Below are 20,574 nucleotides of genomic sequence, written 5' to 3' on the forward strand. Positions count from 1 at the left end.
TTAGCTTATGATTTTTTTCAAACATCTTTACTACTTTATGCATTTCAAAGTGTAAGTTTCCTCTAAGCAAGTTTTTTATATGTCATATTTTAAATATTTCAGTATAAATAAGATACTACGACCTAACATATTGATTCAATATTTATATGAAAAGGGTCAAAATAGCCAAGACTGATAGTAATTAGAAGATAAGAGGGCTTGTCCTATTAACATATAATGGCTTTTCATAAAGCTATTTTAATGAATATAGTGTAGTATTGGTGCTGTCAAAGACAAATTGACAAATAGATCAGAACATTCATCAGATCATTTAGTTCACAATATTTTCTAGTTTTCATTATACTTTCTTCTTTATTCCATAGGTTATTTAGATTTATTGCTTAATTTCCAAACATTTAGAGATTTTCTTAATATCTTCTTGTTACTGATTTCTGGTTTAATTCCTTTATGATGAGATAACATATTCTTTCTTATTGTAATTCTTTGAAGTTTATTGAGATCTGATTTATAAGCCAGTACCTAGGCTATTTGGTAAATGTTCCATATGAACTTAAAAAGAATGTGTGGTTCTATAATTACTAGATGTCAGATAGGTAAGGCTGGCTAATGATGCTGTTCAAATCTGCATATTTACTGATTTTTGTCTGAATTTTAAGACAGTGAAAAGAAAATTCCTAGAAAGATAGAATGAACTAGAAGTATCTCAAGAACTATCAAGCTTTATTGGTACTAATATCACAATAGCAATCATAACTATTAAAGAAATTGAAATGGCCAGGCGCAGTGGCTCATGACTGTAATCCCAGCACTTTGGGAGGCCGAGGCGGGTGGATCACTTGAGGTCAGGAGTTTGAGACCAGCCTGGCTAACATGGTGAAACCCCATCTCTACTAAAAATACAAAAAATTAGCCGGGCATGGTGGCACGTGCCTGTAGTTCCAGATACTTGGGAGGCTGAGGCAGAATTGCTTGAACCCAGGAGGCAGAGGTTGCAGTGAGCCGAGATCGCGCCACTGCACTCTAGCCTGGGTGACAGAGTGAGTCTCCATCTCAACAAAAGAAATTTAAATGACAGTTAAAAATCATCTCACAAAGAAAACACCAGGTTCACAAAGTTTTACAGGTGAGTTCTATCAAAATTTCAAAGAACCATTCACTCCAATCTTTTATTCAAACTTTTATCTTTTTTTTTTTTTCCGTAAGACGGAGTCTCACTCTGTCACCCAGGCTGGAGTGCAGTGGTGTGATCTCAGCTCACTGCAACCTCTGCCTCCTGGGTTCAAGTGATTCTCCTGCCTCAGCCTCTCAAGTAGTTGGGACTACAGGCACACACCACCATGCCCAGATAATTTTTGTGTTTTTTTTTTTTTTTTTTTTAGTAGAGACGGGGTTTCGCCATCTTGGCCAGGTTGGTCTCAAACTCTTGACCTCAAATGATCCACCCGCCTCGGCCTCCCAAAGTGCTGGGATTACAAGCGTAAGCCACCATGCCCAGCTGCTAATTCATTTTATAAAGCTTGCATAACTTATATAATAAAACCACCCAAGGACAAAATAAGAAAGGAAAGTCATAGGCAACTCATTTATGAATATACATGCACAATTCCTAAACAAAATCTTAGCAAACTGAATCCAACATTATACTATACCCTGAGACTATTAGGTTTATATAAAAAGTGCAAATATATATTATTTGCTACATTGATACGTTGGATGCGAAAAGCTATATGATCACCTCAATAGATGCAGAAGAGATTATTTGATAAAATCCATTATTTGTTTGTGATTTTTAGAAACCCTTAGTAAACTACACATAGAATTTCCTTCATCTGATATGATAAAATGTATCTACCAAACCAAGCCCAACAAAACTGTAACAAAAGTAACCCCAATAGGCAAATATTGGAGACATTCCCTTTAAAATCAGGAAGTTATGCCTACTGAAATCAAAAGTTATGCCCATTATCACCCCTTCTATTCAACATTGCATTGAATGTCTAATAAGTTAAGAAAAAGAAAAGACATACATAAAGATTGAAAAGTTGGAAACTGTCATTATTTGAAAATTGTATTTCTGTTTCTACATTTAAAAAACCCAAGAGTATCTACATAAATTTTACAGGAAATAATAAAGTTTAGTAAATGCTTCAATATGAGACCAATGCATTAAAGCTAATTATAGTTCTTTATCCAAACAACAACTAGAAAGTATAACTAAAACAACAACAAATAAACCAGTCATAGTTAGCAACAAAAACTACAGTGCACCTGGGACTAAATGTAATAAACCTCTTCCTACTCCCCCCAAATTATAAAAACATTACCAAAGGGAAGTAAAGACCAAACATAGATGGAGAGCTAGATCATGTTAATGTATTAGAAGACTTAATAGCATGAAGGTACTGATTCATTTCAAACTGATCTATAAATGTAACTTCAGTAAAGAGTTCAACTAACAGATTGATTTTAATATTTATATGGAAAGGGTTAAAATAGCCAAGACCAATAATAATTAGAAGGATAGGAGGTGCTTGCCATATTATATTCAATAACTTTTTATGAAGCTATTTTGATTAGGATAGTGTCATATTGGTGCTGGTGTAGAGAAATTGATGAATGGATCAGAATTGAGAGCTCAGAAATGAGTCAGTGTGTATGTGTGTGTGTGTGTGTATGTGTGTAAAACTCTTACTTATGACAAAGATCTCATGGCAGACCACTTGAGGAAAGAAGGGGCTTTGACAGAGCTCTGAAAAAATTTGTTTCTCATATTTAAAAAAGAAATGGCTTTTATCTTCCACCCTACAAATAACAACTTCTGATGGACTAGGAACTTAAGTATCAAAAGCAAACTTTAAAACTTAGAAAAGGCTGGGCACCGTGGTTCATCCCTGTAATGCCAGCACTTTGGGAGGCCAAGGCAGGTGGATCACTTGAGTCCAGGAATTTGAGACCAGCCTGAGCAACATGGTGAGACCCCATCTCTACAAAAAATACACAAATTAGTGGGACTTGGTGGTTGTGTGTGCCTGCAGTCCCATCTACTCGGGAGGTTGAGGTGGGACGATCGATTGAGCTCAGGAAGCAGAGGTTGCAGTGAGCTGAGATCACACCACTGCACTCTGCCTGGGTAACAGAGTGAGACCCTGTCTCAAAAAACAACAAACAAATAAATTTAGAAGAATATTTGTGACTATTGGCCGGGCGCGGTGGCTCACGCCTGTAATCCCAGCACTTTGGGAGGCCGAGGCGGGCAGATCACGAGGTCAGGAGATCGAGACCATCCTGGCTAACATGGTGAAACCCTGTCTCTACTAAAAATAAAAAAATAAAAAATAAAAAATGCGAGGTGGCGGGCGCCTGTAGTCCCAGCTATTCAGGAGGCTGAAGCAGGAGAATGGCGTGAACCCGGGAGGCGGAGCTTGCAGTGAGCCGAGATCGCGCCACTGCACTCCAGCCTGGGCGACAGAGCGAGACTCTGTCTCAAAATAAATAAATAAATAAATAAATAAAATAAAATAAAATAAAATAAAATAGAATATATATGACTGTCTTTCAGATCTTGCATGTGGAATCATTTCTTAAACATGGTATAAAAAATGTTAACCATAAAAGAAAATATTAATAAAATCTATTACATTAAAATTAAGAATGCCTTTTCATCAATTATAGCTTAAGGAAAATGAAAAGGCAAACTCTTAGAAACTAGAAGACTCTTGCTATGCCTGTAACTAACAAAGGGATAGCATTCAAAATACATAAAGAAATACAAATCAGTAAGAAAAAGACAAACTACCTAATAGAAAAACGGATAAAAGGAGATACTTATCTTATTAGCAATTAGAGAAATGTATATCAAGACCACAGTGAGATAACATTTTATACCTCTGCAATTGACAAAAACAAAGTCAGATAAAACCAAGTGTTAGAAAGGATATGGATCAATAGGATGTTAAATTGCTGGCGGAAGTGAAACATTTATATAGCCACTTAGAAAAAGACAATTTTGCTCCATGTTTTAAAGTTGAATATTTGAAAAACTTACAACCCAGAAATTCCATTTCTATGTGCATTCTCCAGTACCTTTTGCATATGTGTAGTTTGTTACAAACAATTATTTCAGTCTATAGAAAGTTATGATCTAGTTTTCTGCCCCAAAGCTGTTTCTCTATCCAAAATATTATGTCTAGCTAGGGTCTGTGATTCACATTTGTGTGCTCAGATCATAATTAAATCATAGGCAAGGAGCGTCATCAAATAAAATGTGTATTTGCTATTCTCAAAAAGGGCCTTTGTACTGAGACTGAAATTAGGTGGTAGGTAGGACTGTAATCAGACATGAATAGATAATAGTATTAATAATAGTCACCATTCATTAAGCATGTACTATTTGTCAGATTCTTCAATCTTTATTTAATGGAAATTACTTTGTTAAGTCTTCACAAAGGCTTTCTGATACGGGTACCATTATGAATCTTTTTAAAATGGAGCATAGTGAGCCATTGGGAAGCTAAATAATTTCCACAACTTTATGTTGTAAATTGTAAGGCTGGGGTTTAAACAAAGGCTCTCTGACTCCAGCACCTGTGAAATGGCAATATAGAAGCTATTATCTTTCAGATAAAAAGTGAACTTTTCTTAACTTTGCAGAGAGAACAACTCTGATTCGTGGCTATAGGCAATGGTCTGTTGTCTTTAGATGCTTTGTATGATTGTTCAGAAAGTAGTGGTGTATATTTATCTCTACTCATGCAAAACTAAAATTATATATTTTCAGTATTTCAATAGCATTATTTTATAGATGAACAGCAATAAAGTTATCAATGTGATATATATATATCAATGTGATCTGAAGACTTATTTAAAATTATGCCAAGAGATGATTGCCTTGCTTTTATCTAGTTATAAAACTTCTTATCAAATAGACATCATGAAGAATGTCTACCTAAAGATATTTTCAAAAATTTAGATAAAAGATTATTTAAGAGTCCAGTTTGTTTCAAAATTATTATCATTGTCTTAGTCACTTTGGGCTGCTGTAACAGAAAATCATAGACTGGGGTGGCTTAAACAACAAACATTTATTTCTCACAGTTCTGGCAGCTGGATGAGATGAGACTGCCAGCAGGGCTGGGTTTTTTTGTAAGGGTCTTCCTCCTGGTTCATAGACTGCTTTCTTCATGTATCCTCATAATTCAGAGAAAAGGGGCTCTGGTTCCTTAATTTTCTTATAAGGGAACTAACTCTATGATGGGAGACCCTCGTAACTTAATCTAAGCATAATCTAAGGCCTCCCAAAGGCCTCATCTCTAACATTGGGGATTAAGGTTTCTACAATAGCAATTATTGAGGGTTTCTTTGAGGCTAGGTCATATATCTGATCTGAGGAATTAATTGGTGTATGTATAGACTTTCTGTTCTTATGATACAAAGCAAACGAGCCTATATATGTGTTGTCCAAAAGTTATTTGATTGCTACCAAAGAGGCAGAATTTTTTTTTTTATTGTAGTAGAAAGATCTGGGATGAAAGTTTTGACTCTTGCAATCTAATCCCAGTTTGGCAGTTACTGTCCATGTGAACTTGGACCTGTAATCTGTCACTTTCTAATAGTTGTGCTCTTGGGAAATTTAATTAGATTCTTAATTTTCTCATGTGTCAAAAATACAAATAATAATAAATACCGTACTGGAACATTACAAAGATTAAATAAATAACATGAGAAAGATATAGAAATCCTATATGAGGAAGTCTACCATTTCCCTCCTTCTAAATTCCATTTCCATCTCTTGGGCAAGGTCAGTCACATCTTTGGCTTTAATTTCCTCATCTATAATAATACCAATAGCATGCTTGAGAATCTGTGATTCTGAGCCCTTCTAGGTATTTCTTCCTATATATGTTCAGCTTTAAAAAGTATTGCAAGGATCCTTTATGTAAATAAGCTATTTCTAGGGGATAAAGAAAGTGTGAACTACAACCATTTTATTCCTCTGCTCCAAAAGTAGAGTGCTTTGCTTTGATTTTCTTTCTGACTCAGCAGACAGAGACATCTGCACTGACTTAGAGTTTTCTTGAAAAATTTTTTTGATTCAGTCATATGATCAGAAAGAACAAATGTAAGTCCTCCTGGGATATAGTGTGAATGACATTAAAATATGTCATTAAAACAAACATTTCTTTTCTTTCTTTCTTTTTTTCTTTTTCTTTTTTGAGACAGGGTCTCCCTCTGTTGCCCAGGCTGGAGTGCAGTGGCACAATCATATCCCACTGTAGCCTTGACCTCCTGGGCTCAAGTGATCCTCCCACCCCCGCCTCCTGAGAGCTGGGACCACAGGCACGTGCTACCACACCTGACGAATTTTAAAATTTTTTGTATAGACAGGATCTCACTATGTTGCCCAGGGTGCTCTTGACTCCTGGGCTCAAGCGATCCTCCCACCTCAGCCTCCCAAGGTGCTAGGATTACAGGCATGAGCCACTGCACCCAGCATAAAATGAGCATTTATAATTCCAGTATGCTCCTGTGTCGGATGTTTGAGAGTTAAGAGGTACATATACATTTCTTGGCACTTTGAGATGATTAGCTGAACCAGTCACTGCTCTGTTCAACAGGTGGATTTTCGGAAAAGACATATGAATGGAGCTCAGAAGAGGAGGAGCCAGTGAAAAAGGCAGGACCAGTCCAAGTCCTCATTGTCAAAGATGACCATTCCTTTGAGTTAGATGAAACTGCATTAAATCGGATCCTTCTCTCGGAGGCTGTCAGAGACAAGGAGGTTGTTGCTGTATCTGTTGCTGGAGCATTTAGAAAAGGAAAATCATTCCTGATGGACTTCATGTTGAGATACATGTACAACCAGGTATGCAGGAAGTACTTTAAAAAGTTTTCTTTCTTCTGTGCTTCTGTCACTTCATGTTTTTATTTCATGGTGTTCAAAATTTTCGTTTCTATTATTATGTACCCTATATATGAACCAGCTAAAGAAATGCTGTGGTGTAACCATTCCAACCTCAGTGCTTTGGGGACCAAACTACACAGACCAATTTTCTCTGAAGCTGCTTTGCTGCATTTCCCTTAGAATATAACTTATATTTTTATTCTTTTAAAAATAGGCACAGAATATTCTGATTATAGACTTAAATGTTATAGTGTTTAAAATGTCACATAATTTTTGTATTGTAATCACTTTTTCCCAACATTTAGTATGAAATATTTCAAGCATATAGCAAAGTTTAAAAAATTTTATACTAAACATCTTGGTATCCACCACCCAGATTCTACCATTAACATTAGTATTCCTGCTTTATCACTTATGACTCCATCTATTCATCCCTCTTTCCAGCCGTCACTCCAAGTTATTCTTTGAAGCATTTGAAAATAAATTGCTGGCCGGGCACTGTGGCTCACGCCTGTAATCCCAGCACTTTGGGAGGCCGAGGTGGGTGGATCACGAGGTCAAGAGATCAATACCATCCTGGCCAACATGGTGAAACCCTGTCTCTACTAAAAAAAAAAAACACAAAAATTAGCTGGGTATGTTTTCCTTGTCCTTCAAGGTTATTTTTCAGGCTTAGGATTTTTATGAATATCTCAATGTAGATCATTGACTCAGAGTGAATGTTATTATGCTAATTAATAATAATCACAATTTATTCATTGAAGTATGCATCCCAAGACATTTTTCCAGGTAATACCTTATTGGAAAAATTTCAATTTCTACCTCAATAGTAATTATTTATTGACTACCTGCTAAATGTCCTAGATTGTGCTAGGCACTATGGTGGATACCAAAGAAAACATACCATAGATTTTGCACTTAGGCATCTCATGGTTTGGCCAAGGAGACAGAATAACAATAGGTGAAATATTTAGAGCATCATTACATGGTGATATGGTGACAGATATATTTTTTCTTTTCTTTCTTTCTTTCTTTTTTTTTTTTTTTTTTTTTGATACAGAGTTTCACTCTTGTTACCCAGGCTGGAATGCAGTGGCGCAATCTTGGTTCACTGCAACCTCTGCCTCCCGGGTTCAAGGATTCTCCTGCCTCAGCCTCCCAAGTAGCTGGGATTACAAGCATGTGCCACCACACCTGGCTAATTTTTTGTATTTTTAGTAGAGACAGGGTTTCACTATGTTGACCAGGCTGGTCTCAAACTCCTAACCTTGTGATCCACCTGCCTCGGCCTCCCAAAGCGCTGAGATTACAGACATGAGCCACCATGCCCAGCCTGATCGACGTATTTCTAAGTGTAGTTCAGGGAAGGGCATATTGTAGGCAAAAGTAACTGGAGAAAGCTTCATAGAGATATTGGGAGTTAGAATAGATTTTGAAGATGTGTGGATCTGGACCAGAAAAGGAAGAATGGACATTCTGGACTATGAGGAATAATTATGATATATGTATTAAACAGAGTGTACACCTTCTTCCCTAGAGTGGAAATTAAGTATTGGAGATGAAGAAGAAATAAGATTGAATAGGTTATTGAGCCAGATAATAGAACAAATTCACAGAAGAACCAAAGCTCTCGATAAGGGTCTAAAATGCCTTTTAGAACAAGATAGGATATAATTAAATTTCCTATCATGTAGGAAAAATGTATTTCCTACATTTTTCTTTAAATTAGTTTATGTAGATTTTTTATCAGTCCAAGTAGTCCTCTCCCAAATTCCTCTGCATTCGTTACTGTAAGGTTTTAGATTGGACAATTATCTAATGAGATCTTCCAAAAACTAATAATTTATTCTCTGTAACAGATATCAAAATGGGGGTAACTACTATCAACCAAGGTCACCAATTACTGACTTACTAAATCTATGGGATATTTTCCATGCCTTATCCAACTTGATCTTCAGCCTTTAAACAATTGATAATTTTTCCTATTCTGTCTTCCTTTGGCTTCTCAAACTCCACCTGTATCAGTACTTGTCTATTCCTTCCTGCTGTCCTGGCCCTGGTCAGGCCTTCAGTCATATTTTTGACCTTTATTATAGCACCCCCACCTTTATCTTTTCTAGCTATCATTTCCCTTCCCTACTAACCAGCCCTACCTACTTCTAGAATCTTTCTACCACAACTATGATGATAATTCATCTCTGCTTCTTCATAACTTTCCGTCGCCTGCAGGATAAAATCTGACTCCCTTAAGGACCTTACAAGGTCTTTCAGAATCTGGCCGTCTGTCCAGCCTCTTCCTGCTACTTGCTTCCTCCTCCCACAAAACCAAAGCATAATATGCTCCCTACTTCCTTCCTTTCTGCCTGCCTGCCTGCTTGCCTTCCTTTCTGGAATGCCTTCTCCAAATTTGCTTCCCTGGAAAATTCCTAAATATTTTTCAAGTCTTAGCTCAAACATCCTATGTGGTCTTGCCTGACCAATGGTTAGTTAGTTATTTTCTATGCTACCATTTATGCATTATATACACTTCCATTTTGGCATGCATTTATTGCATCATAATGGTTTGTTTGCATGTCTGTCTCGCTGTTAGGCTGTGAATTTCCTCCGGTCTGCAATGATATCTTTTCATTTTTATATCCCCAGGACATATCAAAAATGTGGCAGATGGTTGCTCCTCTGTAATTATTTTTTGGATGAATAAAGTGATTGTATCAATGCAATAGATGTGCATATGTTGTTTCCTTTTAACTAGAATTGGAGAGGGATAAGAATCAGAATGAATGAATGGAAAAAACTATACACACATATCAAGTTCCATATCATAGACTTTATCATTTTATAGGAATCAGTTGATTGGGTTGGAGACTACAATGAACCATTGACTGGTTTTTCATGGAGAGGTGGATCTGAACGAGAGACCACAGGAATTCAGATATGGAGTGAAATCTTCCTTATCAATAAACCTGATGGTAAAAAGGTATGATGCTAACTTCCTAAATAAAATTGAGTTTTCACTTATAACAGTTACTACTTTTTAGGATCCTTGAAGTTGCACTTTTGAAAATTAATTTTGACCATTTGACATGAAGCTTAAAGTGGGGTAGCATCCTATAGCATGATCTTTGTTTCCCTTTCTTGTGATCAGAGTAGGCGAAATTATAACGATGACAGAACAGCAGATCAGCAAGTAACATCTGTATTTTGTTTCACTGCTACATAAAGTTTCTGTTACGTTGGATTACTAGTAAAAATTACTTATAATAGTAATCAGCTGTTAATATTTTTATTTTCTGTGGCATTCATGGCATGTGTAAGAAATTATCTAAAATAGTATTCATTAATAATGGTTTGCCTTAGTTCTTATGATATTAATATTATGGTAACCCTAATGACCTAGATGTTCTATAAAATATCAATAATGTACTCTTCTTGCCTGTAGGTTGCAGTGTTATTGATGGATACTCAGGGAACCTTTGATAGTCAGTCAACTTTGAGAGATTCAGCCACAGTATTTGCCCTTAGCACAATGATCAGCTCAATACAGGTATGAAATAAGCCCATTTTGATGATGTTTCTTTAACTAAAAATTATGAGTATATGCGTTTCTACATACATGTCATAATGAGATAAACAACAGAAATTGGGAATCATATATATTGTTTGACTCAATTAGCATACCAGTTCTCGTGATTTCTATAAGAGTGGAATTGTTTTTGTTACTGTAGTTTAATTACTGACAAACTTTCATATTGACTGCTTTGGTTAGAAAAGGTCATATTATCTTATTGGGATTTTTGTTGTTGTTGTTTAAAGCCTACAATAAACTCAGTAACATAAATCTTATATGTGTATACATTGAGACCATCTATTATAAGTTATGTTTAATGAAACAGTGTTTATAAATATAAATTTTGTTCTACATAGCCAGTAGAAACATTTCTAAATGTAAAAACATTTACATGTGTTCATAGCTTTTAAAAACACCTTAATGTACATGTAGGAAAGTAAATATCTTATATATAAAATTTATCTTTCCTTTCCTTTTTTCTTTCACTTTTTAAAAAGTCTTATTTTTGAGGTTATTGTGGGCTTTCTAAATTGTCCTGAAAATCCTTGTAGAGTTTTATTAGAACCATAGAATCCATAGCATAAAAGATTTTAAGACTATTTTTAGATATTTTCAATCCACTGGCAAAAGCAAAAAGAGAGTGGCCAAGGAACAGGGCAGATCAATAAAAAAAGGTAAGATAGCTTAAAAAGGCAGAAAAGGCAAAGCAGTTAGGATGAGTGAGTCAAGACTAAAATTATAAGCAAGCATAGAGAATGGAGCTAGTGAACCAGCAACAAGGGCGTCATATATGATTAGGACAACCAAGACAGGGTAAACAGAAGGAGGAAGGAAGACTGAATTTATTAAATAAAGGACTTTAAAGTAAAAGTCATAAAAAAAAAGTCATGGTTATAACCTACTTAATCAACTTTTAAAAATTAACTTTTCTTTCAGTTGACAAATAAAAATTATATATATTGGCCAGGCACAGTGGCTCACGCCTGTAATCCCAGCACTTTGGGAGGCCAAAGCGGGCGGATCACGAGGTCAGGAGATCGAGACCATCCTGGCTAACATGGTGAAACCCCGTCTCTACTAAAAATACAAAAAATTAGCCGGGCGTGGTGGCAGGCGCCTGCAGTCCCAGCTACTTGGGAGGCTGAGGCAGGAGAATGGCGTGAACCCAGGAGGCAGAGCACTTGCAGTGAGCCGAGATTGCGCCACTGCACTCCAACCTGGGCGACAGGGCGAGACTCCCGTCTCAAAAAAAAAAAATATATATATATATATGTGTAAATATATATATATATGTGTGTATATATATGTATATATATAATGTACAATATGATATTTTGAATACACACATTGTATAAGCCTTTAAAATACTGACTAAATTAATCTAATTTATTGTAATTCACAGTGTAAGCCATACTTATACAAGCCTATTTAAACCAGATTGACTTTGCCTTTTCAGTATTACTCATTATTTATATTTGACCTGAATACATTGAATATTTTCAGAGAAAAATCTGCTAACTCCTTAGTAATGACTTTTTTTAATTATGTGAGAAATGATGATCTGTTATTTAAATAAGTATACAGAGCATTCTTTTTATATCAGTACATAAATATATAAGCCTCCTTTTCTTTGAAGTTAATGATATTTATTTCCCTCAAAAAATGTCATCTTAATGCTGTTATCACATATATATATAAGGATGTGAGCATGATATTCAGAACCTAACTTCCATGTGATGAAACTCTGTATAGACATAAATAAAATGATTAATTGTGAAGAAGTCAACATGATTTTTCAAAACAAAATTTTCCATATGGCTTGCTGAGATTTAGATTGTTATTATTTTGTCTTGCTTGGAAGAATGAGTTTTTTTGACTAATTGCGTAAATTAGGTTCATAAAGTAATTTTAATATTCCATCTCCAGAGCAGGTGACTACTGTATTTCTGGAACCATTTTATAATCATTGTACATTCCTTATTGTCTCTCAAGCTTATTTTACGTCTCTCTCAAGGTCTTACAAATATCATGTAAGCATGTATGTAAGAGAGTCCATTTTGTGGTAACTGATATTTTTAAAAGTAGGGAATGATGAAGTAAGTGCTTAGGATGATGCCAATTATCTTATCATTGTAATTTTATTTCTTTATCAAGGTATATAACTTATCCCAAAATGTCCAGGAGGATGATCTTCAGCACCTCCAGGTAACAATATTTAGTTTCCTTTTTGTGTATCTGGTAGTCTTTGGAACATGTATAGCAGAACTTTGGGGAATGATTTCAAAACATAATCAGATTCTGATTCTGCTGTTTAAACAGGAACTATTGGCCCAGTTAGCTGCCTGGTAATTACTGCCTGAGACTGGTTAATTTATAAAGGAAAGAGGTTTAATTGACTCACAGTTCAGCACGGCTGGAAAGGCCTCAGGAAATTTACAGTCATGGCCGAAGGCAAAGGGGAAGAAGGCACCTTCTTCACAAGGCAGCAGGAAGGAGAAGTGCCAAGCGAAATGGGAGGAGCCCCTTATAAAACCATCAGATCTGTGAGAACTCACTCACTATGGCGAGAACAGCGACAACAGCGTGGGGGAAACAGCCTCCATGATTCAATTACCTTCACCTGGTCTCTCCCTTGACACGTGGGGATTATGGGGATTAAAATTTAAAATGAGATTTGGGTGGGGACACAAAGCCTAACCATATCAATAAGTAACTACCTTTCTCCCTAATTTAACATCAAATTTAATATATTTTTTAGAAAAAGAGCCACATTGCAAGTCACAGACATTTAAAAAAAAAACACAGCTGAGGTGATAAGGTTCAATCTAGCCTCAGGAAAACTACAGAGCAATCACTGCTTCAAAAGGAGCAGAAACAAAGAAGCAGAGTTTCGGTTTACAACTGGCGACAGTACTGAGAAAGTTCCCAGGACTAAGGAGCACAACTCTCCAGGTTTATTATGCTCTGGGCACAGTATATGTTTCTTCTCTTTCGAATTCATTTCAAGATCCTCCAGGGCCGGGTGCAGTGGCTCACGCCTGTAATCCCAGCAGTTTAGGAGGCTGAGGCAGGTAGATTGCTTGAGCTCAGGAGTTTGAGACCAGCCTGGGCAACATGGTGAAACCCTATCTCTACCAAAAATACAAAAATTAGCCAGGCAGGTGTGGTGGCGCATGCCTGTGGTCCCAGCTACTCAGTAGGCTGAAGTAGGAGGATCACTTGAGCCAGGGAGGTCAAGGCTGCAGTGAGCAGAGATCATGCCACTGCACTCCAGCCTGTGTGACAGAGTGAGATCCTGTCTCAAAAAAAAAAAAAAAAAGAAAAAGAAAAAGAATAAGAAAAAAGACAAAGAAAGGAAAAGGACTCTCCATTTCTTAAGCTAAATGCCTAATGCTTTTGTAGTAATCCAAGCCATTGTGCCATTAAATTTCCTCAGGCAACAGCTTTTGTAAATATATCCTACATAGTTTACAGCTCTCTGGTCTAATTTATGCAAGTTCTGCTTCTAAAGGTCATTTAGCATGTTTCCTTCTTCTGTTTTGTCCCCCACAAAAAAATTAACCCACATTCTAGATATAAAAAGTGTTCATTTTAAAATATAAAAGTGTTAATTTTAAAAATACAATTTCCATTTTAAAAGTAAAATGGAAATTGTATTTTTAAATGTACTTTATGTCTTTCATTCTTAAATATCTAATTACCATGGCTCTGCTTTACCTATCCAATGCTTATTTCCTGAAAATGATTATTAGAATCTTCTTAATATAATATTCTGTTATACCTAGAGGGAAAAGTAAATGAAAGAAAGCCAAGAATTAAAACTTTGCAGGTGCTAAAGTTCTCTCACTCTCTCTCTCTCTGTGTATGTGTGTGTGTGTAATTTTTTTTCTAGCTTTTCACTGAGTATGGCAGACTGGCAATGGAGGAAACATTCCTGAAGCCATTTCAGGTGAGCGAGTGTTAAATGATGGTAAATTCTTACTAGATTTTCCTGAAGACTGTAACCAGGTATATTAATTAGGGTCATGTTTCCTTCTCTTTTTATTTCATTGAGAAACCATTTTTGAACTATTTTATGCTATTTGATGCAATATAGAATGAGATGGAAATGAGGAAATAGAATTTTTAAGAATTATTTTTTAAAAAAGAGATGTGGAAATGAAAGATGAATTAGGCATTCTGGTTCCAGGCAAAATGTCAGCTTTTTTTTTTCCTGAACTCAAAGTGACTCTCAAAGTGCTGGGATTACAGGTGTGAGCCCCTGGGCCCAGCCTCATTTACATACAAAAATTAAACATCCAGCCATATCTTATGAGATGTATTAAACATAAGAATGTGTTCATTTGAAAATAAAAGGATAGAAAAAGATATATCAGGCACATACTAAGTGAAGGAAAACAAGTGTCTATATTTTTGTGAGACTTCAAGTCTATAAGAATTATTTAGAATAGAGAAGTTCATAATAATAAAAGGTTATTTCACCAGGAAAATACAAGAATTCTAGTCAGGCATGGTAGCACATTCCTGTAATCCCAGCTACTCGGATAGCTGTGGTGGGAGGATCACTTGACCCCAAGAGTTTGAGTCCAGCCTGGGCAACATAGTGAGAGACGGTGTCTCTTAAAAAAAAAAAAAATTCTAAATTTGTATGACAAATAGCCTCAAAATATATAAAGATCAATAGAACCATAAGAAGAAATAAGTAAATCCACTGAAACACAGCTCCTAACTATTGATAAGTCAAGTAAACAGAAAATGAGTAACAATACAGAAGATGTGAAACCTAGGGCTAACAAGCTTGCTTTATGGTACATGCATAGAATAGTGTAAGTAACAAAGAAAACACATTACTCTTAAGCATGCAAGGTGTATGTACAAAAATTTACCACATATTAAGCCACAAAGCAGGTCTCCACAAATTTCGAAGGATTGAATTCATACTGACCTCATTCTGTCATCATAGGACAATTTAGTTAAAAGTTAGTAAGAAAGTGCTCATTTTAAAAAGCATATTTTGGAAATTTAAGCACACACTTCAAAAATAATTCATGGGTTAAGTTAAACTCATAATAGTTACATGAAAATACTGCAAATTGAGTGCTTGAAAGAAAACATACATATTGAACATTAAATGCTATCATGAAAATGGTACTTAGAGGGAAAAAAATATAGCCATAAAAGTTTTATATTAGAAAAGAAGAAAGGCAGAAAATTAGTGATAAGTACAAATTAAGAAGAAAAAGTAGGCCGGGCACATTGGCTCACACCTGTAATCCCAGCACTTTGGGAGGCTAAGGTGGGTGGATTGCTTGAGGTCAGGAGTTTAAGACCAGCCTGACCAATATGGTGAAACCCTGTCTCTACTAAAAATACAAAAATTAGCTGGGCATGGTGGCGGGCACCTGTAATTCCAGCTACTCCGGAGGCTGAGACAGGAGAATCACTTGAACCTGGGAGTGGAGGTTGCAGTGAGCCAAGATTGCACCATTGCACTCTAGCCTGGGCAACAGAGTGAGACTCTGTCTCAAAAAAACAAACAAAAAAAAAGAAAAAAGAAAAAAGAATAACAGACAAAACCTAATGAAAATAAGAAAGAACATTTATAAAAGCTATATGTCTCAGGATGGATCAATTTTAAAAACATAATGTGGATTGGAAAAAAGCTAGTTGCCAAAGACTATTTACAGTAGGATAGCATTTTTTATAAAGGTCCAAAATGAGCAAAACTAAACAATATGTTAAGAATATAAACACGTGTGATAAAACTATTTAAAAAGCAAAATTAAAGTAGTATTTACTACCGGAGAGGAGAAATGGGGATGTATCAGGAAGGGACACACAGGAAGCTTCAATGTTATTGGCATTTTCAATTATTTAAGCGGGTTTGTGGGTTCACAAGTATTTATTTTATTAATCTGCTTAATAGCATATATATATGTTACATGCATTCTTTTGTAGGTATCATATTATGTGATAACATTTTTAAATTTTAAAAGGTCAATAGTGTGTGTTTTTTTTTTTTTTTTTGAGACGGAGTCTCACTCTGTCGCCCAGGCTGGAGTGCAGTGGTGCGATCTCGGCTCACTGCAAGCTCCACCTCTGGGATTCACGCCATTCTCCTGCCTCAGCCTCCCGAGTAGCTGAGACTACAGGTGCCCGCCACCACACCCAGCTAATTTTTTTGTGTTTTTAGTAGAGACAGGGTTTCACCATGTTAACCAGGATGGTCTTGATCTCCTGACCTCATGACCCATCCGTCTCGGCCTCCCAAAGTGCTGGGATTACAGGCGTAAGCCACCGCACCCGGCCAATAGCGTTTCTTAAAACCAGCAATTACAGCTAGCAAATATAAGTTTTAAAATATATATACCATTCACAATAGCAAAACAAAACAAAAATCTTTAGTAATTAGCCACCAAAATATAAAGACCTTTCTGGAGAAAAATTCAAAGGTCTATTAAAGACCATAGAGAAAAAATTGTATAAACCAAAGAGATATAATATGATCACAGATGGTATGATTTAATGTTGTGGAGAATTTCATTCTCAACAAATTAGTCAAACTCAGTGCAATTATAATTGAAATTACAATAGGATTTTTGTATATTTTCTACAACTCATATGGAAGAATTAAGTCTTGTTTTGATTTAAGAGTCAGGTTATTTTATTTTATTTTTTTTTTTGAGACGGAGTCTTGCTCTTGTTGTCCGGGCTGGAATGCATGCAATGGCATGATCTCGGCTCACTGCAACCTCTGCCTCCCGGGTTCAAGCGATTCTCCTGCCTCAGCCTCCCAAGTAGCTGGGATTACAGGTGCCCACCATCATGCCCGGCTAATTTTTTTGTGTTTTTAGTAGAGATGGGGTTTCACCATGTTAGCCAGGATGGTCTCGAACTCCTGACCTCAGGTTATCTGCCCGCCTCGGCCTCCGAAAGTGCTGGGATTACAGGTGTGAGCCCCTGAGCCCGGCCTTAAGTCAGTTTTTAAGAAGACGATCTAAATTAGAGGGCTCAATACACACTAAAAAGCCATAGCAATGAAAATGGTGAGGTCCTACACAGATACAAGAGCAAAGCTCAGTGGAACTAAACAGTTTAAATACACTCATATGTATATGGGAGCCTGGTAGTCAATAGAGGTGGCATCATAAACTGGTGGGAAATAAATGAGTTAATAGTTGGGTTTGGAAAAACAAGTTCACTATTTGAAGAAAGAGCTGGATTTTTACTAAATACTGTAATAGAAGTAATCTCCAGATGGATCAAAGAACTAAATATGCAAGTTAAAACTATAAAGCTAATAGAAGAAAGTGCTGGAGAATATTTTTCTGAACTGAGGTGAAGAAACATTTATTAGACCCTCCAAAATAAACCATGTAGTAAAAAACTGATGCATATTACTACATCAAAATTAAGTATTTGTATTTATCAAATGACTTTATAATCAAAATGAACAGATTGGTAGAAGATATTGACAATGTCAACGTCAACAAAAGATTACTAAGCAGAACATACAGGAAACTTTTGCAAGTAACCAAAACCTGGTTCCCAATCAGAAAACAGGCAAAGAATATTAATAGACAAGTCACAGAAAGGAAACCTGAATGGCTAATACATTTTTGAAGGGATGTCAAGTCTCACTGATAATTAGATAAATATTAAAACAACAATGAAATACCACTTTACACTCATTAAATAGGCAAAAAGTAGAACATGGAGATAATACCAATGAAAGCTAGGATTTGGGTAAATGGGAACACTCAGGCCCTATTGTTGAAAGTGCAGATTGGAGCAGCCATTCCATGGAGCAGAGGAAATATATAAGGATATTTATTGATAGAGTAATAGTAGCAGGAATTTGGAGACAACTTAGGTGTCCATCACTAGCAGAGCAGATACATAAAAATATGGGGAAAAGCATACTCTGGAATACTTTGCAACATCTAAAGGCAATGAACCAGAAGTGCATAGAGTAGCATGAATAGAGTGTTAAAATTTGTACAGAAGTAAGCAGAAAAAAGTGTGAGATTTATCACATGATACTATTTATGCATATTTAAAATGCTGTACATACACAAAATAATATATATTAAAGTGAGTGTGGGTGGGAATGAATAGTTGAGGAATGGGAGTGAGGATCTGGGAAAAATATGATGAAGTAAAGTAGCATGGAGAGATGATGTATGCTGTGATGAAGGGGTATGAATTCTCCCGAGGGCTCAGGAACCTGGTGTGGGGAGGAGGTGAGGTAGAATAAAACCAGTCTTGCTTGCAGTCTTCTATATGATTTACAATATCTACTAGATACTGTTGTCTTTTTTTTTTTTATCATTTGTTAGGTTGACCGTTGAAGTGCTATATGGTAATAGCCTATTGTTTTGATTTTCTTCTCTTGTTACTCAGAACCACTGGCAAACCAGAGTAGGGAACTCCATTGTAAATTACAGAAAGAGACTTTAGGTCTTACCAGCAGATGTCACTGCTCCTTACATTTTGCCAGAAACATTAAAACTGGAAAAGACCAATCAATGCTCTAATAAAATAGATGAGAGATAAAGATTGATAGAGTTGCGGCTTTTGGTTAAAAAAAAAAAAAAGAGTTGAAAACAAACAATGGAAAAAAACTTTAAGAGATTACCCTAGTTAGTAAACTGTTGACATTATGAAATGTCAGTGACAAGAAAAAGGTTTTCGCTGACTGAGTCAACAATGACTCCTAAACATGTTTGGACTTGTAACTGTTAACTATCTGAAATTGAAATGCGAAGCTCATTAAGTAGTAAAGATGGCATCCAAAGTTATTTTATAGTATTTTAGATTAAATCAACCAAATCCAAAACAAAAAATACTATACATTATAAAATCAAAAGATAAAATGCAAATACATTCGAATTTCAAAACATATACGAGTTAAATAATTCAAATTTCAATTAGAAAAAGCATAGCAAAAAATTGCAAAGTAAAATAACTTTTAAATGAAATTTCGATTTAGCAATCTTTTTTAGCAGGTCACTTCTATCCTCTTCTCTCTGATAAGTTAACAGCTTTATTCATTTGGGTAAAAGTGTGGGGAAATTTTAAACATTGCCTGAGAAAGTAAGGTGAGGGATAATGAAATTTTAAAAATAATTTTATATTAAAATTAAACTAAGGCCAGGTGTGGTGGCTCATGCCTGCAATTCCAGTACTTTGGGAGGAGGAGGCAGGAAAATTGCTTGGAGACCAGAAGTTTGAGATGAGCCTGAGCAACATAGTGAGACTCTATCTCTACAAAAAGTGAAAGAAAAAAATCCACAAAGAACTACAGCGCCTGTAGTCCCAGCTATTTGGAGCAGGGCTGAAGTGGGAGGATCACTTGAGCCCTGGGGTTTGAGGCTGCAGTGAGCTATGATTGCACCGCTGCACTCCAGCCTGGGCAACAGAGTGAGACCGTATCTCAAAAAATAAATAAATAGACAAAATTAATTTAAACAAATTTAAAATAGAAGAATTCTTAACTCTGAAATACAGTACAATTATGAATAATAAACAGACCTATAATAAACAACAAATATGAAGACAATTAGCCGGGAAAATGAATAGCTGAATTAACATATTAACTTGATTCTTTAAAAAACCAATTTATATCAAGCTGTAATCAAGCAAACAAAAATATGTTCATGTATTTAAAAACCATGGTTTAAAAGAGAGAATTAAAAGCTAAATGAATTCAGTTTAAAAGCAATATCGAAGTGCAAGTGTAACCAGTGGTGTGCTGGTAAAATGTTTAAAACTGGTTGGGGAGGAGGGAGGAGGTGAGCCTGATATACATTATTTGCTAATTTTTATGGTGTAAATACTTTTACCATGGCCAGTTTCAAGCTACCATGACGTCAACCAACTTGCAAAAATTCCTCAAAATTTAACAACTGTTTTTTGCAAGCTCTAATGAGCCAGCTCTAAACTATGTAGCACGCCCAGGAAGTATAAGTCACATTAAGGCACAGTATAGAGTTCTCTAAGTGACATTAGTTATTTTCTCACCTGTTTTGCTCACTATGAGCATTTGAATTTAAAGTATAAAAATCTGGCAGGAGCTACTTTATTAACATATCTATCTATAAAA

General features: G+C 35.8%; 1 protein-coding gene across 2 annotated transcripts in view; it reads left to right on the forward strand.

Moving 5' to 3' along the window:
- Positions 1-20,574, forward strand: part of ATL1 (atlastin GTPase 1) — a 100,177-nt gene that overhangs the window by 48,694 nt on the left and 30,909 nt on the right. For both annotated transcript variants that reach the window (XM_522849.8, XM_001156076.8), the window contains exons 3-7: positions 6,615-6,862; positions 9,744-9,878; positions 10,341-10,445; positions 12,624-12,674; positions 14,362-14,418. In XM_522849.8, the coding sequence (XP_522849.2) occupies positions 6,615-6,862; positions 9,744-9,878; positions 10,341-10,445; positions 12,624-12,674; positions 14,362-14,418 (596 nt within the window). The remainder of the gene's footprint in view (positions 1-6,614; positions 6,863-9,743; positions 9,879-10,340; positions 10,446-12,623; positions 12,675-14,361; positions 14,419-20,574) is intronic.

Source organism: Pan troglodytes, chromosome 15 (genome assembly GCF_028858775.2).
Source record: "Pan troglodytes isolate AG18354 chromosome 15, NHGRI_mPanTro3-v2.0_pri, whole genome shotgun sequence".
NCBI lineage: Eukaryota > Metazoa > Chordata > Mammalia > Primates > Hominidae > Pan > Pan troglodytes.